The sequence below is a fragment of the Sinocyclocheilus grahami genome, unplaced genomic scaffold (assembly GCF_001515645.1).
Source record: "Sinocyclocheilus grahami isolate Dianchi unplaced genomic scaffold, SAMN03320097.WGS_v1.1 scaffold3.1, whole genome shotgun sequence".
Taxonomy (NCBI): domain Eukaryota; kingdom Metazoa; phylum Chordata; class Actinopteri; order Cypriniformes; family Cyprinidae; genus Sinocyclocheilus; species Sinocyclocheilus grahami.
In genome coordinates, this window is record NW_015505182.1 from 5,233,637 (window position 1) to 5,257,294 (window position 23,658).

General features: G+C 38.8%; 1 protein-coding gene across 1 annotated transcript in view; it reads left to right on the plus strand.

Annotated features, from left to right (window-relative positions):
• Positions 1–23,658, plus strand: part of LOC107581615 (protein diaphanous homolog 3-like) — a 344,565-nt gene that overhangs the window by 274,162 nt on the left and 46,745 nt on the right. Inside the window, exons 23-24 of the mRNA XM_016267247.1 lie at positions 3,462–3,557; positions 5,460–5,522. Of these exons, the coding sequence (XP_016122733.1) occupies positions 3,462–3,557; positions 5,460–5,522 (159 nt within the window). The remainder of the gene's footprint in view (positions 1–3,461; positions 3,558–5,459; positions 5,523–23,658) is intronic.

Below are 23,658 nucleotides of genomic sequence, written 5' to 3' on the forward strand. Positions count from 1 at the left end.
AGAACCATGTTTAGCTTTAAAGTTATCAAACCAGGCAAGCACTGTCTAGACACGGTTCTTCCACAAAATGTTCTGCACAAGCAAGCAGGAGACTTGTGATGGAAGCTACAGAGAGGCAAACAAACACTTTGAAGGGGCTGCAGAGTTCTGGAGCTGAAGGTGCACCCGACAACATATCAAGAGCCCTGGACAACACTGGTCCATACAGGAGTGTGACACAAAAGAGGACAGTGTTCAAAAAGAACCATGTAGCAGCACTTCTGGAGTTTGCCAAAAGGCTTGACACACGGCACTGTTGCTCATAGGGGGAATGTGGAAAAGATTTCATAGTCAGATGAGACTAACAGAGAACCATGTTTAGCTTTAAAGTGACATGTATACTACAAATTTAGCATTGGCCAAGTATATGCTGTTAAAATCGAAGGAAGAATAGCTGATGCAAAATACAGGAAAATTGTGCAAAGTTACGTGTTTCGGTCTGCAAAAAAATGAGTCTTTCGACAAAGCTGTTTTTTTTACCAAAACAAAGGTTCCAGATGCAAGGCCAGATGAACGCTCAAAAGCATAAAATGTCCTGTAATGGCCTTGGCAATTGAGAATAGGTTTGACAGGTTGAGGTTGTTTAGGTGTCATCTTACTAACTTTAACAGCCTGGAGCAAATCTGCCTGGAAGAATGGATAAAAGGATGCCAGAACCACAGCGAAGCCAGTATGTACGCGAGGGAAAAGACTGAGCTGTCAAAATAATATTATCATTAATGTATTTAGGGCAAAAATATATTTACTTAAAGCACATTTTTATATGGAAATTCATAATACCAAAAGACTTTTTTAAATTTGTTAAAATATAATGGATTAAATTTAGCTACCAAAACAAAGGTTCCAGATGCAAGGCCAGATGAACGCTCAAAAGCATAAAATGTCCTGTAATGGCCTTGGCAATTGAGAATAGGTTTGACAGGTTGAGGTTGTTTAGGTGTCATCTTACTAACAGCCTGGAGCAAATCTGCCTGGAAGAATGGATAAAAGGATGCCAGAACCACAGCGAAGCCAGTATGTACGCGAGGGAAAAGACTGAGCTGTCAAAATAATATTATCATTAATGTATTTAGGGCAAAAATATATTTACTTAAAGCACATTTTTATATGGAAATTCATAATACCAAAAGACTTTTTTAAATTTGTTAAAATATAATGGATTAAATTTAGCAAGGCACTGAATTTCTGTGGTAGAGTGTGGTGATAAGTGGTTGGTCTATCATACACACACTTTATCACAGACTCACACTCTTTATGTCTAATTGAAGCTTGGCTAGTAAAGGTCAACAGTTCTATGCTTTCTCTTCGCTGATAGTTTTCATTGTTGGTCGGCTGCCCCTTCTGAACTACTGACAACACTCAGTACAAGAGCTATACCTTCTCCTCAATTCACTTCCTCTCGCTTCCACGCTCACTCTCTATTTCTCCATCCCTCTCTTACTCAGACAATAGTTGCTGATTGAAAATGTCCTCACTATATTATCCGAGCGTATGACTGAGTCTACCTGGCTTTTTACAGAGAGCAATGCACCCTTGACAATGGCACAGTCCCACAGATGCTTCAGACAGTCTCTTATAAAGCCCCTATATTTGTGTGTTTGCTTTTACATTTCATATTTTAGGTAAACGCTGAATTACAGATAGAACAGAGGAAGATTTGTTCTATTGAGTGAATATAGCAAAAAAGAAGGAAACCTTATTTTACATTCAACTGCTTTTTTTCATGTATACTGTATTTGTCATACCAAAAGAAGGATTTAAAAAAAGTATATATTATACATATTAGTAAATTAAATTATAAACTGTAAATTATTATTAAATAATTTAATTGAAATATATGTATTATTTATTTATTATTGTAATTGTTCCATTTTCTATAATATGTAATGTAGCGTCTGGAACACTCCAACACACAATATATATTTTGTTAGCTAGATTTCACAAATACTTTGTAACACCCCAGGACGCCGAACAAGACCCTGGTTTCATGGTAACCCGATACATTTACAACCTTGTGGAATGCGAGCCGGCTCTCATTCTGCTTTCTCCAGAAACAAAGGGACACAAATGCACAGGAGAAATGGACTTTTCTACTAATTAATTCATAGGAAAACCTTCTTTGAATGAACACCCATTTTCTTCAGGCCAGTGTGTATATTATTGCTGTGTTGTATTTTCTATAATATGTAAGGATAATTTAATTGTAATATATTTATTTCTTTTTTATTGCGATTTGTATTTTCTTTTCTATAATATATATTTAGTGCTGGGCAATGGATAATCATGATTAATCGCATCCAAAATAACAGTTTTTGTTTATATAATATGTGTGTGCGTACTGTGTATATTTATTATTTATATATAGAGACACAAATATTTGCATGTATATATTTATATTCATATAATTTACATTATTTATATATGAACATTTTTCTTAAATATATATACATGCATGTGTGTGTATTTATATATACATAATAAATATATACAGCACACACATTATATGTATTTTTATGTGATTAATCATGATTAATCATTCGCCAGTACTATATATATTATATATTAATTTATATATATATATATGCATATACATAACTGTACTTTAGACTAGACTAGCATGCGGCTAACTCTCATGAAATAATATCATAACAGTCAGGTTATTCTGTAAATAGTTTTGGTTTAATTCTGAATCAGCCCAGATGATAGGTGTCACAACCTATCGGTGTAAAAGTGGGCACTTCTGCAGTGTTAGCACACACGCTCACATGCTTTTTGATTTGTTTTGTGTTGTGTGCGTGTGTGCACTTGCTGTGTCAGTGTAAAGATTAATATTTGGAGGTTACAGTGCCAAGGCCCTTAATGCTTACCCACGCTCAGGGTTCAACACACAACAGACGTCCTCTCACACAAGCCTTTTTCTCCAAACCTGCTGAAAAGCACACTTTCCTGCCAAGCTGATTTATTCTCTGTCACTGGATGTGTGTGTGTGTAAAGTGTTGTGTAAGCAGCAGTGCGAGCACATGTGTGATGTGTTTGTGACCGTGAGCGGTGTGGTGTTCCTCCTGTCTGCCATGGGTCCCACAGGCCTCCTTGTGTCTCTAGAGTCCCTCTATGTGAAAGCCAGTGGCCTGAGGTTAACTGCCTGCACCACTCAGCTGTTTTTACGATCGGCCCTCCAAATGCTACAAAACACCCGTGGCTTTGTGTAGAGGTGCAGAGGAGATGTATAGAGGAGTTTAAGAGCCTGTCTGCCTCTCAAATTGTCCGAGTCGACTCTGTGATATACCGTCCACAGAAGGCCGCTTTAGTGGGGGTTTTTTCTCTTAGCATTCCTGCAGAGGCCCTTAAGGCCGGTTTAAGTGACGCTATGGAATGACCCTCCGCATCCTAATGTTTTTCTCTTCTTTCTTCCTCTCCTGTAGAGAACGATGAGACCGGTGTGATGGATTGTCTGCTGGAGGCGCTGCAGTCTGGAGCTGCTTTCAGAGACCGCAGGAAAAGAGCACCCAGACCCCGAGGTGAGTCTTCTCACACTCCTACACTCACATCCTTCATCAGTTGATGAGTTATCTCTTTCTTTCTTTCTTTCTTTCTCTTATTTTTTCCATACCTTTACTAGTTTTCTGCCTATTTGTTTGTATATTAGTTAAGTAGCTTTGTTATAAGTGCAGTAATGTACAGTAAGCCAGCCACATCACAAAATAAACCACTAGTATCCCGACAAAGAGTGGAGGGATAACTGTGTATTTTCCCTTATATATAGTAGCAGCCTAAAGCACCCAGTGGTTGAGAGTCTCTTTCTCCTGCGCAGTGAGGGGTGAGATAAGCTAGTGTGTCTTCTGTGCTCTTCATGTTGTGTGTCCTACCCAGCTGAGAGGCTCAGGTTTGTTGACTGCAGACAGCTACAGACAGATGGTGGGTGGCATATATCAGTATAGCCTGACCAAAAACTCTAGAGTTTTCCTTTCAAAAGTCTGGGTTATTTTTGTGTCTTTGAAGCTCTCTTATGCTCACCAAGGGAGCAAAAATATAGTAAAAACACTGATATTAAATATTATTACAATTTAATTATTAAAATGTTTCTATATAGTTTAAAGTGTAATTTATTCCTGCAATGATAAAGCTGTATTTTCAGCAGCCATTTCTCTAGTCTTCAGTGTCACATGATACTTAAGAAATCATTATAAGATGCTGATTTGTTGCTGAAGTAACATTTACTGTTATTATCAGTGTTGAAAACAGTTGGGCTGCTTAATATTTTTGTGGAAACCATTTTTTTTTCCCAGGAGTCTTTGATTAATAGCAAGTTCAAATTTTTCTAAAATTAAAGTCTCTTTACTGTCATGTTGATGCATTTAATGCGTCCCTGCTGAATAAAAATATTAATTCCTTATATAAGTAACCTCCTTACCCCACACTTTTAAACAAAATTATGTATGTACTGTCTAATTTATATTTTTAATCCTGCAGATTATTTAGGATTAAACCATTATAAACCATTATATTGTCCTTTGAACAGTTAAACTGCCTGCCGTTCTTCAGAAAAATACTTCAAGTCCCACAAATTATTTGGTTTTCGAGCATGCGTATTTGAACCCTTTCCTGCAATGACTGAATGATTTTGAGATCCATCTTTTCACACTGAGGACACCTGAGGGACTCGTACGCAACTATTACAAAATGTTCAAATGCTCACTGATGCTCCAGAAGGAAACATGAAGAATTTGTGGGACCTAAAGGACTTTTTGAAGAACAGGGGGCAATTTAACTGTTCAGGACAAACAAGGGACTCATGAACAACTATATCCAAAGAAAAAACACCGCTGTGGATCATCCAGCTAATAACACAGTATTAAGAATCAAGCGTATGTAAACTTTTGAACGGGGTCATTTTTACTTTTTTTTTGTTTTGTTTGTGAACTATATGTAAATGCATTTCATGTGAAATCTTATTCAGGTTGTTACTAAATAAAAAATGGCATGCATTTTTGTATGATCCCTCTTGTTTTGGTAAAATAATGAACATTTGGCAGATTCTGTGTATGTAAAATTTTGACCACAACTATATAGTCTATTGTTCTGTAAATGCACAATTTACAGTCTGTAGCTCCTTTTAAAAATCTTTTTCTATAGAAATCAGTAGAGAATCAGCCCCCTACTATGAGCACACTTTCTCTGGTATTACGTGAGGCAATGGAGTATAATACAGCTTACCACCTTCCACAGAAATCAGGAGAGCCAAACAAACTGACTGGCCAAATCAGAAAGACCTGTTAAACGCTTCAAGAAATCTAAACTTTTTTTAAAGCACGTCATGTCTTTCATTACTCTAGGAAGTAAAAATCGAATGTATGGTGACCGCAGGTGTGTTTATGTGTGAGCAACTCTCACTCTCTTGTCCCGTGTCCTGATTTCCACAGATGAACCAACACAAGTGCTCAATCCGAGTCTACAAAGACCTGTTCTGAAAGACTACAACCACGGTAAAATCGGAAGAGTTAAAAAAGAGAGAGAAATATAGCATTTCTCTCCACTATTTTCTTTCCTTTTTTCTCTCTTTGCTATTAACTGCATTATTATTGCTCACTAACCCTGATCTACCAGCCCCGTGTCCTGAATGTCTTTTCTGTTTGGGTTAACGTCTGTGTTGCCCTGTCTCAATCATGTGTCACTCTTTTTATTGATTTTTTTCACTTTCGTATACACACTAATGGTCAATAGTAGGTTCAGATAGGGCCAATTACTTATTTGAATGGCACATAACAGTCCCTCAAGGCCTCTCCTATCAAAAGGGAACTGCTGCTTAAGCTGCTGGTCATAAACACGACAGGTGTTATAATGTGATACGGGTTCAGCAATAGCTTCAGACTGCTTCTGACCGCAGATGTTCCTTTTCCACTGAAACAATGTTGGTGTTGGTGCTCGGCTTGCAGATACTGTGTGTTAGTGTGTCTCCACTGCCTTGAGAGGCAAACAATTATATAACTGGCTGTTCCTTTTATAAGCTGCTCACAAACAAACAGTGCATCATGGTGAAATGGTGCAGCAGTGAAAATACAGATTTGGTTTAGCTAATAGATTTCTGGCCACTGATGTTAACAGTTCTTGGTTCAAGACCAGTGTGGAGCCATTTCTTTTTAAATTTAGAATTTTTTTTAAATGTAAATGCACAGAATGTAATGGGCTTTAGCTGTTGCAGCACCATCACCTCTACATTGTTGGTGGAAAAGTGGTAAGAAAAAATTATTCTTAAAGTTTCCATATATGAGTGTCTTATTTCCTCTTGTGTCCTTCTCATTGCATGAATCAGTATTTTCTGTCTGCTTGCACGTACATTGTGTTGTGTCTTATTTCAGTCAAGCGTGCTTACAGCTCACAGCTCATGTCTGGTTGTGATTGGACAGTTGATGTAAGTGTCAGAGTCAGCAGGGTTATAATCAATGTCATGCGCTCGCTTTAGCTGCCGTTACCGCCAGGTGTTAATGTGTCATCCAGACACTCGCTGGGAGTCGAAAATGCTACATTTCCAGCCAAACTGAACACCCAGAAATAGTGGGAACGTTTTTTTGCTGAAAAAGCTTTTCCGCTATTGTCTGTTGACATAGCCGTCACAAAATTGCAACATGTTGCGCTCTGATGAGCCGTTCCTTTTGACATGACAAGCATTAAAGTAACAATCCAGTTTTTCTGTAATGAATGAGATCAGCGTTCATCAGTTGATATGTAGTAGGAATCAGAAAAGCTTGTAGCAAACTTTCATCTGTACTTGTTTTTGTGTTCCTATACTCTTTATACTTAAGGTTTCAAAAGGGAGCTTTTACAGCAGTGCCATAGAATAACTATTTTGGGTTCAAAAAAAAAAAAAATCCACTAGAAAGAGCCTTTTGTGCAGTGAAAAGGTTTGTCTGTTCCACCTCTCAGATCTTCAGTTTGCCAGTGTTACGTACAGTAGTGATCATTCTATTATGCATCAGCAACATAAAACAAACAGATGTGACTGTCTTGTCAAAGGTTACTTCATAATCATTATCGAGGCACTTAAAAAATTAAGCTGTAACCCTATTAGCGGTTATTGGTTTTAATAGGAGTCCCTGCAAGCATACATGAAATACAATTACTCCTAGATCTCCTCCCACACCCACCCAGAGCACTGATAAAGTCTGCTCTCGCTCCCACTAGTGTTCTCTTACGACTTATCTCAAATTAGATTGTGCGCAGAAAAGAGAGAGTGAATAGACAGATAGAAAGATGTGTGCATATGCGCGATCCATCATAAGAAAGACTGCCGCAGCTCACATTAACTCCCCTCATATGTCTCTCAGCAAAAAGTAATGAAGGACACAGGGCATTCTGGGATATCGAGTGTGGCGCCCTCCCCTCCCGTGGTCCTCTGAGGCATTGGAAGTCATGTGGGAGTCTGGCTACGGGGCAGGGCACTGTTGCCCTTGTCCCTGTGTTTTATTCCAGGCTAGGCTGACTAATGGAGCCCCAGGCTTGTGTATGTTCATGCAGGCCTCTGCAGTTCAGCAAGCCTCTCTGTTGGCCAGGCTAATTAGTTCTCATCTCACACCAGGCTTTAGTCCCATTCATCTTCATTTCGGCTGTGCCATCTGCTTTTTAAATAAAACTCTAAAGTGTCTCGTGTTGCACACACTTTGTCCTCTTGATGCCTCCCAGCCTAAATGTAACGCTTTATTCTTACTGAGGTGGGTGTCTGATGAGCTTGTCTGTCTCTGGAGAGTTCTGTCCCTTTATTTATTTATATATTCAGACTTACAGTGAACTTGAAATGGCCTTTGCAAAGTATTTGTTTCACATTTCTTGATAAAAAAACAATGTAAATAAGAAAAAAATATAGGGCTTGATTTTATTCATTGAAACTGATTGGACTAGGGATGGATGGTATATCATATCAGTTATCAGACAATATTTTGTATGAGTTTTAATTAATTAATTTAATTTTATTTCAATTGCTTTATTTTAACACCAGGAACATGAATTAGGAAAATAAAAAGGGTCCATTTTAATTCCATGCTGACTTTAAATGTGGTGTCTCTGACTATTTGTTTAATTACATACAGTATATATTAAAATTTTTGAATTTGGATTGTGCTACACTCTTAAAAATAAAGGTGCTTCAAAAGGTTCTTCAAGCGATGCCATAGAAGAACCATTTTTGGTTCCACAATGAACCATTCAGTCAAAGGTTCTTTAAAGAACCATCTCTTTCTTACCTTTTTATAATCTGAAGAACCTTCTTTCGCCACAAAGAACCTTTTGTGAAACAGAAAGGTTCTTCAGATGTTAAAGGTTCTTTATGGAACCATTTAGACAAAAAGGGTTTTCTATGGCATTGTGAAGCACCTTTATTTTTAAGAGTGTAATTTTCCTTCTTTTTACATTTAGATTACGTTTGCGACACCTAACGTTCACTTAGTTAATGTTTAAAAACAATAATGATTTAATTACACCGTTAAATCTAATCTTTATTTAATAATAATGCTGTACATTATAGTGTTGTGATGCTTAAATTCACTCGTAGCTTTTAAAATGATTGATTTTAGTTTTTAATGTTTTATTTTATATTTGTTTCCATCATCTATTATATACTTTTTTATAATTTTAATAGTGGCCATTTATCTTTTTTTTTTTTTTTTTTGCCATAACATTATGAAAATAATTATCAGATTTTTTGTATCAGTTGAATTTTAATATCTGTGCATTCTTAATTTCAACGCTACCCACTTAAGTTAAAGATCAATTTGACTCTCCAGAGCATCTCCACATATCCCAGTAGTAACTCTTCTTTCTAACATCTAGCATTATTTGCTTTTATTGCTGTAACCTTTATTGAAGTAATTATCAATATTTTACAAAGGCTGCATGACCTTTAAAGTGGCCTAAAACAATGACGGTAAAGCTACATTTGGCTATTTGTTAGTATAATTTTTCACATAGCCTTGGTGACCTCAGCTGAAAGTCATTTCAGAGGCAGAGCAAGTTATATTTATTATTTAAAAGTTCACAAAAACATTTATATCTCTATAGTAATATACACTGATGAATTATTCACATTAAGACCACAAAAGTGTATTTAAGTAAACAAACAGGGTTCATTTTGACTTAATGTTGTCTTCAGAGCTTGTTATTTACACAGAGTTTGTCTCTCTGAAGAGTTTTGTCAAATAGGAGACATTGTGTTTGTGTGGCAGCCTCATTCATTTATACAGTATAGGCAACCTTAACATCTGTGTATTGTTGAGTTGGTTCCCTTCTTTCATGGCAAGTGGATATAAATCTGAATTAGATATTCTGTCTCTCTGCAATATGTTTTTGACTGTTAGCTGATTGACAGTGTAATGAGTGCAGTGGGAAAAGACCAGTGGCTGAGCGACCGAACACATGCTGGAGTATGTCAGCCCCGTCCCGGTCCCCTCTGCCACTGCGCAGTGTAAATACCCCTCAGTAATTGATCTCCAGGGCTTTAGTGTTTCACACTCCAGCGGAGCAGCAAAGTGAATTAAAATCAGACACATCTGCAACAGGAGACACCGTAATTAGCCACAAAAAATAAACTGGTCAGGCTGGTGTGTGTAGCCATTAGAGCAGTGGGAAGAACATGGATGCATGTGTGTGTCTGAGCGTAAGCCAGTCAGAATTGTCAGATGCAGGCTGGAGCAATGAGACTTGAGATTGCATTTTCCTGCAAGGCTTTTGGGAGATTCCCTTTACACGAGCGGGCAGCCGCTTTAAGAGTCTGACTTTCTCAAATCAAGTAATCTATGGAGATTCAGGTCCCTAGACTTATGCCTTTGGCCGTCTATTACTCTCTTGGACTCAGAGGTGTAAATGCTGAGGTAAGAACACACACTCATGGATCCTTACACTGCCTTTTTTGTGCACGTTTGTGTGCTGTGGTCAAGATTGAGGGGTAAAAGCTCTCCGACTCATTTTAGGAGTCTCTAAAGAGTCTCTCGTCTCTCTCTCCCTCTTTCTCTCTCTTCATCTGAGCCTGAAGCAACACTTAAAGCCTTTAAGTGTGACCGGAACCCCACATCCCTCCTCAGGATGAAGATAAAGATGCTTTATGACTTGAGTGACCAGGGTTAGGATAAGACTTTCGACAGAGAGAGGACGAGTGAATGAATTGAGGGAGCGGTCTGGCTCTTAAGGGGGCTTGGACTTCAGAAATGATGGATTGATTGTATTTGACCACATGGAGTACTTTTAATCCACATCGAAATTGATTCAAGAAATACAGTTGTAGCTTTTACATGTAACTCTTGCCTTGGCTTCTCAGTTCAAGCATACCTTTAATATACATACCTTTATGTGAGTCAGGAGAGGAGGGTAAAATGCGCCACAGATATCTGGCATCTATTGAAAAGAGAATTTTCAATGTTATTTTTAACCATGTTATGGACTACTTTGAAGAATATGTGGACGACTTGAAGCAATCAGCGCAGCTTACCCCAAGCATCTGAATCATATTGGAAGAAATTTGGAGAGTGCATCATCATCACAATTTTTAAAAAGGTTAATTATGTGATGTGAATCTCTCAATTGCAGGTAGCTGTATATGAAGTGCCCTTTTTTAAAATATAAGGTCACTAGATGAAGGGAGATAGCACGTCTTACCCCACTCTCCTTTGTCAGAAAAGGCACCAATACTTTTGTCGCACTGCTTCCTTAGATGCTGCTAGAAAACCCTGCTTTTTCTGAGCTATTAGGTCCATGCTCTGCCTACTGATTAATATTCCACCCAACAATGATCATGTAACATATTTCTGAATTAGAGCCTGAAATTGATTTTATAGCTGGCTGGGAAAGGTCACTCCGCACTTGGTAAATGAAACCAATGGAAGGTTTGCAGTCAGAGGGGTATGCGCCACTGCTAAAGGTTTTATGAGCACGTTTGATAGACAAGATTGATTTTATGCGTAATTCTGGACCCGATCTGTTAATTAGGAAACACTCAGGATGGACCTTTGAATTATTGAAAAATAATGCACATCCGTGGTGGTCATGTAGATATAACGCAAAGCACATATAGTATACCATAGATACAGGATATGTTTATTGCACTAAACCATTAAAATGCCACTAAAATACTTGTCAATTAAGCATCTTGCTTAAAATATATGGTCATCATTACTACTTCAAAATTGATTATTTCTTTCATATGAAATATATGAATGGTTTATCTTTGGTATAAATGGTTTATCTTTCTTTTCATTTTTTGAAGGAATCATTTGAGTGAATGACTTATTACTCGTTCGTAATGACTTTCACACATTTGAATGATCCAGTTCAAGTCAAGTTTATTTGTACAGCGCTTTTCACGATACAAATCATTGCAAAGCAACTTTACAGCAAATTAAGTTTCTACAATATTTAGTGGTAGCGTATCAGTGATGACTGTCAATCAATGTACATATGGCAGAAATGTATGGAAAAATCAATTAAAGACGTAATAAAACAGACGATGAACACTATTAACAGCAACTATTATATGATTCAAGCAAACTTATAGCAAAATGTGGTAGTTCTGTATGTTGTTTCAGGGTTGGCATCATCTGAGGTCCTCTGAGGGGTTGGCATCATCTCTTCTCAGGTGTTCTGGATCCAGACTGACATCCCGTGGCAAAAACAAATAGAGACATAATTAGCGTAGCTGCTGTTCCAACCAAGCAAAATGTATTTGTCGGGTATCTGCGCAGAAACATCGAGAACATGAGCACCAGGAAAACAGTGAGTGTGCACTTTACCTTCAGCTGATGTAGCACGGACATGCCGGACGATGGAGCCTCCGATGATGACAGCGTTGCGTTGCATCTCGCGGAGGGGAGCGAAGCGGTTCCGGGTGGAGATCTCGAAGACCGGAGGCGGCGGAGGGGGAGAGGTCGTCGCCCGGGGCCTGGCTCGCGTCTTCCGCTGCGGCTGCACCCAGGATCCGTGGTGTCCCAGCGCCGGAGTGAAGGACATCTGGGAAGATTGCGTCCTGGGTGCACCGGGCCTGCGCAGAGACACACAGAGTAGAGGTGGTGGGAGAGTTAGCAGCGCGCTGTATACTAGCTCGAGACTTGTGAGCGTCAACCTGGGTTGTTTCCAGCGCGGCTCTCCGCGCTCTCAGCTGCCTCTCCACCAGGTCGCGGATCTGCTTCTCCACGGCCTCCAGCTCGAGCTGCAACGATTGCAGCTTGAACGTGTTCTCACCTGCACTCAAAGGTAGACACACATCCGCCATTAAAGCAAGAAACAGGGAGTAAATCAATGGTAATGTGTGTGAATAGAGTATTAGTAATGTAAGCGAGATTAGCAGCAACCACGCTGGCGATGCTAGCGGGCTATTTGCTAATAGTGGTCTCGGGAAATCTAAATAAAACTAGTGATAAGGCGCTCTGATTGTTTTTGTTGTAGAATACATTAGGGGATATATTCACACGTTATAGAAACGAAAAGGATGGTGTATAAAATTGATTTTAAGATAAAAAAATGAGACGACAAAGAATTAACTTGATGGAGCTCAAACTCAAAACACACGGCAGCAACAAACAGGAAGTGACGTCACTCCTTCTATTTTCAGGACATAGTTCAGAATTTTCGAATGACGTTCGGTTGAATGAATGAGTCAGTTACTCACAGGGGACTTGTACACTGGGAGCATTCGCTGCTGTCCGAATCTGAGTGCGATTGTTCCCGGTGCTCCCCGTAGCGTTAGTCTGGTTTGATTCTATCGAACCCTGGTGCATTTGTGTTTATCTTAATACAAACTCTTTTGAGGAGACAGCTGATTGAGAGCCTTTAATTTGCCACTCTGGTTGTGCTCACTATGCACAGTTAGACTGCATGCTCATACTCGCTCATATCCAGGCTACAGTAAATCATTACCACCGTCATCAATTACGCGTTTTGTTGAACTAATGATGTCGTCATTTCGCTAAAATGCATGTGCAGGTTACTTTACTTCCTGAACCATGCCCTGTTCCAATCTAAACTGAGCGAAAGCACCCATAAAGTCAATCACGTTTCTATCTATTGCTGGATCTGAGAAAAAAGAGAAACTGAGGAAAAAGAGTCCCCACCATTCATTCATTCATTCCTATTAATATTTATTTATTTGCAAATAAAATTTGGAAAAAGCACATGGAAAAACATGGAATCTGAGTTAAGAATTCACCAGTGTCATGGTTTAAATAGAAATGTAGTCTAATGATTTGGACATTCAAACACTTATAAACGGCTTTAGTAAAAAGAATGTAAATTAGAGTACACCCCTTAAAATCCAATTATACCCCCCATTATGAATCTTTCAGTACGCACACACAAAATAAATGTCTCAAATGATTTTATTTTAAGTAATATGTCTATTATGAAATCCTTTTTATAGCATCAAATGGCTTATGCTCTCAGTCAGGCTGTTCTGGAGAGCCACACTGCTGATGTGGAGAAAATTTGCTTCAGGCTAGAGGTTTAGTGATGTATTCTCTCTCTCTCTCTCTCTCTCTCTCGCTCTCATTTCTGCCTCATCCCATAACTCAGGCCTGAGAGCCTACAGGGGAGGAGAGAAATAAAGTGTACGGATGAAAATGGAGATAATATACAAACTTATCCCAGTCCGTTCTGTATTTAAGGCATTCATCACCGCCCAATACAATACGCTCGCACTTGTTCAGAGAGCCTGCAAGCTGTTGCAGCACTTGCAAAATATAGATGATGTGATATATAGTCTCAAGGCAGTTAGTAAACAGTACATACATTAAGAAATGTAAGCCCTATGAGCTCTTTTAATCATCTGCTCGCTACCAGGACTCATACTGCGCCCATTTATCTAGCATCCCAAAAAGTCCCATTACTTTGCTATCGAACACAAGCATTGTTGCGAAAGTACATAAATACAAAGCTCTTTTTTCACACCTCCTGATTTCTTAAATGGATTTATCAAGATGAATCAGGGCCGCGCAGCGCGTACAAATGCAGGATTTTATTTAAAACCCCCATCAAAGCAGTGAAGTGCACCATAGTGGACTCATTTTTCCTTCTCTCTCGTACTGATGTGACAGAACCAAAGAAGGGAGAAGGAAAAGCAATATTTAATCAGCACGTCTGAGAGCAACTTGCGTTCTTCTCTTTCTACTCTAATTGATGCCTCGTGTCATTGTTCTAAAAGTTGGACTGTCAGAACTCTTGATTTATCTGTGTTTTAGAGCCATACATCATCTGCACCTCACATACGGGGCCTCTGCGTTTCATTAGAGTGAAAGATTAATTCAAAAAGAGTCTGTTCAGGAACATTGACTGAACACACGCACCGCTCCTCTTCCACTGCTTTTCGCGTGGCAAAATATACAGTGTTTTGGCATCTCACAAATAGTGAAAATGTCATACGGAGCGAGATCAAATCTCATCCCATTAAACTGCTCTGGGCTGGACAAACACAGCGTGTCCTCTGTCAGCTCTCTCTCTCTTTCTCTCAACCCTCATCCATCTCTCCAGGGCTGTCGTGCTGCTTTCTGAACATTAGCTGCATCTCTCATCACTTCCTGTAAATCAAAGCCGTTCTCTCCTCACCAGGCTCGTACGGCACGTCTCTGTAAAGTGAATTTGTACGCACCTTGCCGGCTGAAGATTTGTGTGTGTTTATGAAGGAGAGTTTGTGAGCAAAGACTATAAAGTTTCTCAAACAAAAGAGGAGGCTATGGAAACTAGCAATATGAAAGAGTGGACTGACGAATAATGGTGTTTAAATTCAATAATGGCTAATATTGCATTCAGTGCTGGGTAGATTACTTACAAATTACTACTTACAGATTACATGAGGAAAAACTCAGTAATGTAATCTAGGTTACTTATTTTAGGCAGTGTTTTCTGACTTCGTTTTAGATTACTTGTTTTAAATTTACCATTAAACATACCATATTGAAAATATATTCATTCAATAAAAATATTTTTTTTCTGTCTTTGTGAATATAGTCAAAGCTGAATGGTATGACACACAGTAGGATTTTTAGAAAGGAAAATTTAAAAGAGGATAAAGAAGAATTAGGGAAAATAAATTATGAATAGTTTACTGCCTTTGCGTTAACAATATGTAATCATGTAATCCATAAAAAAGTAACTGTAGTCTGATTATGAGTATTTTAAAATGTAATATACCCTAATTAAAAGTATTTAATTTTTGGAATCTGATTACGTAATCCAAATGGCATGTAATCAGTTACTACCCAGCCCTGAAGGCATTTTAAAACATTAACGTTATGCACTCGTTGGTGTATTTATTCTCAGAGTTGCATTTCAGGTAATTCATTAAAAACACAAATAGCACAGTAATTGCACTTTTAATGTCGCTGTGTTCATATGATATTGACTTGCCGCATTAATAGCCATGCTTTTATGAGTATTTATGACTAATTCATTTAATTTGGGAGCGTATCAGATAATGCCTGTTTTCAAGCATGTGTAAAACAGCTCGATTACATCTTCACATAAGTAAGATTAGTAACAGTTCAGTCTATTTTTAAAACAAGTGAAGCTGAAGCATACGGCAATGTCTTTGTAGAAAGATGTCTCTATATATGTGTGTAAAATGTGGTGATAATTTCTGTAGGGAATCAGATTCACTCTTTGTAGTAGATGAGCTAGCTTGTTCCATTTTAGCTGGTTATGATCATTTGCTCACCATTATTTCATTCCAAACACATATGACTTTGCTTCGTCATTGCTCTTTTTCCATACAATGAAAGTGTGGGGGCAAGGGATCTGAAGCGCCACTAAAAGCACCATCAAAGTCTAGACTACTTGTGTGATATATTCTGAAGTGTGAAAAGACTTCTGAAGCTATACAAAGATTGTCAGTGAATGGTGATTAAGGTTATGCTCGATTCCTAACGCAGTGCTATTATATGTGACCCTGGACCACAAAACCAGTCATAAGGGCCAATTTTTTTTTATTGAGTTTTATACATCATCTGAAAACTGAATAAATAATCGTTCTATTGATGTATGGTTTGTTAGGATAGGAAAATATTTGGTCAAGATACAACTATTTGAAAATCTGGATTCTGAAGGTGCAAAAAAATCTAAATACTGAAAAAAAAAAGTTTTTTTAAGTTATCCAAATGAAGTTCTTAGCAATGCATATTACTAATCAAAAATTAAGTTTTGATATATTTGCGGTAGGAAATTTACAAAATATCTTCATGGAACATGATCTATACTTAATATCCTAATGATTTTTGGCTATTGCTAAAAATATACCCAAGCGACTTAAGACTGGTTTTGTGGTCCAGGGTCACGTATGACTTCATATATGTTTAATTTTGTTTATTTATTGTCCTTTTTGACTACTTACATGGTGCTTTTTTCTTGTACCTCGTAGAAACGTCTCAGAGTTTGAGCTTCATTACTGAACTGTGGAATATACAACCCTATACACACACCACAACCCATTTTATTGTATGGAAAAGTACAGCTTGGACATTTTGCAAACTCTCTTTTGTGTTATGGGTTTGGAACATGAGGATGAGTAAATCATTTTTGGGTGAACTTTTCTTTAAAGCCGTGTTTGACCATTGGAGCATGCTCTCTCTTTCCCTCAGATTATTCCTCATGACAAACAGCCGAAAGTATTGGAAGCAGGTGGTGCTGGAGCGCAAAGAGAGAGAGAGGGAAAGAGCCCTAATCAACCCACTGACAGAGGGCAGGCTGAGCTGTGGGTGGCTGGCTAATCTCTGATTACTCTCCTTTCCTCCATACAAACCTTACAATGACTCAGCGTGTAACGCTGTAATGCCGGATGCACTGATAGGCCCTCCGCTGGAGCCTCACACTCCAACCGGGAGAGATAGAGAGGACAGTACAGACGTGGATAAGAAGGAGAGATGGACATGGAGAATACCTCTTGAGGAAGGGGCGGTGACTGGATCGGTTAGTGGGGGATGATGCTCAGACTGGTCAGTGGAGGAAAATGACTCCGATAGAGAAGGGAGTAAAGAGATTAAAGTCTAAGGAAAGGTGCATGTAGTACTAGTAGCGAGGATGGAGTGGTGTTGTTATTGTTACCGCAAACTATTTGGGTAAAAATTTTGGGATATTTGGCTTTCCATAGTGGAAAGAAAACTTGTTCATTTCAATTGTAAATCGAAATAAAATAAAATATAAGTATTAAATAATAAAACTTAAGCTTAAAATGTGTTGAAAGTGGAAAAAAAAGATAATTCAAAATCAGTGAGTATAGAAATATTACTGAAATAACACTGAAAAGGCAGGGCTCCAAACTGTGACTGCAACTACCCTGTACTTTTTTTTTTTCTTTTAGTGAGACTAAAGTTTGTTAGGGGTCGCACTGGTACCTCTACAAATGATATCATGAAACGTTTCAAATGGAATCTGGAAAACAGAATTTGGTAAAAAAATTTAAAGGGGAAAAAAATCAAATGTATTTCATAGGGCCCTACCTTTGCCACTCTTCTCAAATGTTAGTCTGGATGCCTGAATGGAGAAAGTACAGACAAGTTTGGAAAGGTATATTGTGGTTTATACCAGAGGATGTAGATATGAGAGCTCCATTGGGCGGTACATGGTGGACACAACAACCTTGTCAGAGCTCTTTCTCTCTCTCTTTCACATCACTGTTATTACTTTGAACAGATTGTACAGGAAGTCCAAATTTGGTGTGCAATCAAAATGCATATACAAAAGGGAGAGAAGAAATAAAGGGCCGGGGGGGTGAATGCAGGTTTTTTGGTTAATTGAATTTTACACTCCCCTTATCTCACAGCACCATGCAGACCAACCCCTCCCATAACCGCTCAACTCAAGACATCTCTCTCCCTGCAATGGTGTGAGGGAGGGACGACTGGCACGTGCACATCCTTATTAAACGGACCTCCACTCGCCCTGTGCTCTCTAAATCGCCCACGTAGATCATCCAAATGACAGATAAGTTAGGAATTATGTGCAGATAGCAGGAGCTAAAAGTATTCAAAATGGTTTCGAAGCGCGTTCAGATTTGTTTAGGAAAATCAAACCCTGATTTGATCTGCTGAAGCGGTTGGGAAGGTACTAATCACGGCCCTTGTTTAATTATTCCCTTGCTTTCGCTATCTAGCTCACTCTTTTTCTCGTTCTTCCTCAGTAACAGAAGAGATTGATCTGAGGTGGGCTATGCAGAGCAGGCGCACGTCCCACCGTAATGCTAGGGTGGTTGCCATGGCAACAGAGTGGCTGAATGAGTGGATTGGTTGCGTGAGGAGACACATGTTGAATGCTGAACGAGGCTGTTTGTGCCAGAGAGAGGGAGAAAAGAGGGTGTGGATCTTTGTGGATGTGGATGGCTGTCGCCGTATGACCAGTGTTGGAGTGCGCCTGTTGAGCTTAAGCTCTGATAAAGCTGTTAGGTAGTAAGCATAGTAAAAATCCTCAAGACGTTTTTATGACATAATGAAAGCTTCCTTCAGCCTGACTGGCATATCATCCTCAAGCTCTTCTCCAAATCCAGACCATGACATTCCGGATCGGAAGCTTTCTGAGGATCCGTGTGTCTGTGACTCGCACCTAGTCCCCACCCTGACTACTTCTTCCTCCCTTTCTATTGATCCGGTTCTGCTTCAGCAAAATTATTCTCAGGGCGTCTGGTGTGTGGTTGACCCCTCGGCGCTTGGCCGTGGGGCAAATCCCCCCCCTTCAATGGACCCCTAATCCCATCGCCAACCCCTCGTCTTCGCCCCAGGGCTTAGTCCTATTCGTGCTCCCCCAGGAGGGTTGGGATCATTAGGACAGCGCATGCTGTGATCACCTCCCTCTAAGGTATAAATTAAGCAGCCCTGCCTCCCGTCGGGGCCGCTCAGCTGCTAGACTTCATTAACATCATCTCATCCAACATCACGTATGGAATCCTTCAAGGCAAATCTGTAGCATGACCGTAATACTCGGACTTCTGCCACTGGAGTCACAGGTGGTTTTCACAGGTTTTATTGTCGATGTTGCAGCTCTTTCTTGCGCCAAAGACCATTTTCCTGCATAGTTCACCACGTGTCCTGAGTTTTCTCTAACTTGATATGTAAAAGCATGTTATAACAAGGACCTTTAGCAGTTACCATGTCTGTCGCCAGAGCCGATTCCCCCTGTACGCAAAATACTCAAGCTGCGTAGGGCCCCCGAAACACCAGGGAGCCCCCTTGCTCTCAAAGATGATTTAATTTTAGTTTCGTTTTTGAATTTGGCCAGCGGTTATGAAAACATGAATGATCATTTCTTTTAATGCGGTACGCTGTCGCCCTTTCTACGTAAAAGTCAGTCAAATCATGTAATGTGAATGTTGTACAGTCTTGCTCGAGACAAAAAAAAACTAGTTGAAAGCGTACTGAGCCGCGGAAGAGACACTGTTTCTCAAGCGCGATTCGAGATGGAGTGAAACACGGACATATGCGTTTCATTCATTCGTTCATAACCACTCAAACCCCACTCCACCCCGACACAGTTTTGCGTTGAGCCCCCAGAAGTCTAGGATTGGCATTGTCTGTCGCACCAAAAACTCATTCCTGTCTGACACTTAATGATATAAGAAATTGGTAAATCAATAAAAATAGCAACAATTTACTAAAAAAAAAAAAGACAAATTAATCTCACAGATTAAAATGTAAAATTGTATTTAAATATAAAAAATCAGTTATATATTAAATATGTTGAATATTAGTTACTAAAGCAATAACATAAATCACCAGCACTTTACTTAAATTTTGCTGTAATATAAATCAAGTCAACAATTAAGAAATTGAGAAATGTATCACACAGATTAAAATGTAATTTTGTATTTAAATATAAAAATAAAATTCCAATTACTGAAACGGTTACAATTATTTCTATATTTGTAAACTTAATACTGTTTTACTATTTTAGTAATATAACTATTCTGTTTTTATTAATTCATTAAGCTATTAAGTATTTTGACTTTATCCACATGCTAAGATAATTTAATTAAGCAATTGAATGTAATATTGTATTTAAATTTAAGCTTACTAATAACTAGCTAATAAAATAACTTTATTAATCTTTATTTATAATGTTTGTTAATTTGGTACATTTATTTTACTGTTAATTAATCATGCTATTTTATTTTTATTTATCTATTATATATATATTTTTTTTTTCTATTTGTCCATTTTAATCATTGATTAATATGCTTTTTGTTTTTAAATTCATTAATCAGTTTCTTGATTTTTTTTTTTTTTTTTCCTTTTTCAAATTGATTTATCAATTTTGCAAATGATTTTAGTCAAATTCCGCATATTTTAATGTAAAAGTGCTGTTGATTGTAGAAGCTGAAAAACATTCAATATTGAGTACAGAATAATTTCTGGTTAATTTCTTGGTTTAGATGGTAACACTTGGAGCTGCATATTCACCCGCACAAGTGGATTCAACTCCTTGCGGGAAACATCAGGTTATAATTACAGAGCTTGACATTCCACTGAGTTGGTCTTGAGAAATTTATAAATCAGTTTTATTTCTAGCATTTGCTTGGCTTCCCACTCTTATTCTCTCTCCGTTTCATTCAGTCAGCAACTACAAGTAAAACTCACAACTGATTCCAGTAGACATTATTATGTTGCTATTAGCATTACAATATATTATATGATATATTATAATCAACATTTATATCCACTTGTCTGCCATTCACAATGCTTTCTGGCATGCTCTGCAAAGTGTACTGAATGTATACGTCCATCCAACATACATCCTTTACCAAGTGTACCTAATTGTACCGTAAATGCTGTCTGGGTAGGCAGCTCACTGGGTTTCGAAACAAAGCATTTTTCTCTCTCTCTTTATTTTCCTTCGCTTTAAAATCCCAGCTCGAAACGCAATCATGTGCTAGATTCAGGAAAACGGCAGTTTTTACCCTTAACACGCAGTTAGTTTTCCATTCATCTAATGAAGATAAAAGGCAATTAGGTTGATGTTCATTAACTCCTATTTTCGAATTAAATTAGCCTTTTGTGAGGTAATGGGGTTTGTTTGTGTGTGCTAGTGCATGTGTTTTTGCCATTTGCATTTTTGCATTTTAGTGTTTGTTTGGCCGGGCTAATGAATGAGAAATTGCAGAAGTGAGACAGAGAAAGCTGTGTAAAATCTGCCCCAGCCATGAGATGCCCTGAGGAAATCACACACCGTTCTGCTTAAACAGTGATATTGGAGTTGTATTTCTCATATGCCAGCTGTATCGCTGCTCTTTTAGAAAAACACTCATGAATGCACTATTGCCAATGACAGTTTCCCACACCGCTTCTATTGAAGTATGCACTCGTGAATGCACATTTGCCATCGCTTTTATTTATTCTATACACACAGATGCATGTCTATCCGACTGTAACCCACTGCATGTGTAAAGCTGTTGGGTTGCCATACCTCCATTTTTTTATGTATTTGCCTGATTACTGATTGAAACCGTCAGGATTTTGTTACTGTTCTTGTTTAAGGTGCACACATGAATGAACACTGAACCTAATTTAACAGAATATAATTTCTATTCAATATTCAAAGATTATTTAGATATTATTTAGATTATGTGTGGGCCTGGTGATTGGTTGGCCTTGGCTGTGGTTTGAATTGTAAAGAGTTAATCAAGCACCTCACGTGTGATTTCAAAACCTCCACACAGCTGGAATCACTCTCTCTCACTCTGCGCTTCTCTCATCTATTTCTCCCTCATCCCATCTTCTCAGGATTATCACACCTTTAATGGTTTAAATCCGCTTTTGTTCAGGGAAGATGAGAGGATAGAGAACGAGGCAGAGGAGGGGGAAGAGGAAAACAGGCGTTCTCGCATCTAATCCTCCGAATCCCGCAGCCACTGCCGCTGTAACAAGGGAGGAACAATAGAGGAGAGAGAGATGGAGGAATAGCATTAGAGGAAGAGAAGGACACGTGAAACCTATCCATCAAAGGAGTGCTGGATTGTCCAGACAGGAGATGAAAAGATTATTTATCAGGGCATCATGCAATTAGGCCTCTTCCTACAGTGTGCCGACATTTGCATGCATTCAGGCGTGTTTGTGCACACGTTTATAGTGATTGAGAGCCATTGTTTGGCGTTGAATATGTATTGATATCTTGGCAAGAATTTGCTTAGGTAGTTATGTTTTCAGTAAATCGAATTGATTGATCGTCTGTTCACAGTCTGATGGTTTTTTGTTTTGCATGTTGATATTTATCACCCAGCTTTTAATAAGATCTGGACATCTTTCGGAAGCACTTTTATTACAGACGTGCGCCTTCACACTGAAATCAGTTGATGCAAACCAGGACAAAAGCATCCCAACCCAGAGTCTCATCTTTAAAAGATAATTACCCGTCTTGAGCAGTCGGAGGAAAGATGAGGAGCGTAAAAAAATAGATCAGGAAGACGGCGGCGTCTCTGATCACTCCTTTCGCAGACCTGCACGTCAAAATGATCAAACTCACAAATTCAACATCACCGTTTTCAAGTGCAAATTCCACTTTACATGTTGACAGTTCGGATGAGTTTCACCCCTCTTGTCTTTCTCTCTATATTTCTCGCTGCATTACTCCTTCACTTTTATTAGCGGCAAATGTAGTACCTCTAATCCTCTTAATTCCTGTGAAAGAAACCACACAGGAGGAAAAACATCTGACATTTGTTTTTGTGGGTCTAATAGTTCTTTTAAAGATGCGAGGAGAGATTAGTAAACAACAACAACAAAACAGCTGTCGTAAACTGGCTTTGAAGAGAAAGGAGCTCACGCTGTGGGGCGGTCAACGACAAACTGATTTAAAGATGTCAAGACAAGCAACGCAATTACAGCGCCATTTCTTTTGGTGACATACACGTGTTTAAAGATGCTTATTTTAGGTCATAAGGATCTGTAGTCTTTTATCTCAGCAAGTGAAATTCAACATATCGAATCGCAAACACACCTCCTGTTGTTCTTGTCCACAGCCTGTCTGTTGATATCACATCGGATCTGAAATTGGAACAAATAGTATTTTTGTAATAATAAGCAGAATCCATTATATTATTATTGTTATATAGTCAAAGTTGAAGGGCTTGCATACAGTGTCCTGTCTGTATTCACAGCATTTTGTGCAAGTATGACTAACCCAGCATCTGTACAAATTCTGAAACAGATACAGGCCCAAGAAAGCGTGTTTGTGCTTTAAGAAAGCATTCCGGAGAGCAGCAGATGTGTTTATGCAGATGTTACTCAGCCAGGTGTGTGTGTGGCTGAGGGGAACAGACAGACAGGAGTGATGGATGCTGCTTGGTTTTCGGCCCGGTGCTTTCACCGGCTACACACTGTGAGTAAGCCGCTATGTGTTTGGATCATTTTTTTGATCCCTACATCTCTCCCTCTCTCTCTCTCCACTCCATTGCGTTTTGTGCCTGCTGCTGCTGTTTGACACTCTTTCATGGAGCAGCTGATTAGTTCTGCATATCTGTAGAGAGGGATGTGGCCTTTACTCTACAGCAGTGGTTCTCAACCTTTTTTTCCACCGGGCCGCATAAGGTCCAAGTGCAAGTCTCGCGGGCCGCACGCACATCATTTACATATTACCTCAGCATTACAAACCAACCTGATTTATAATATTATAGCCTAA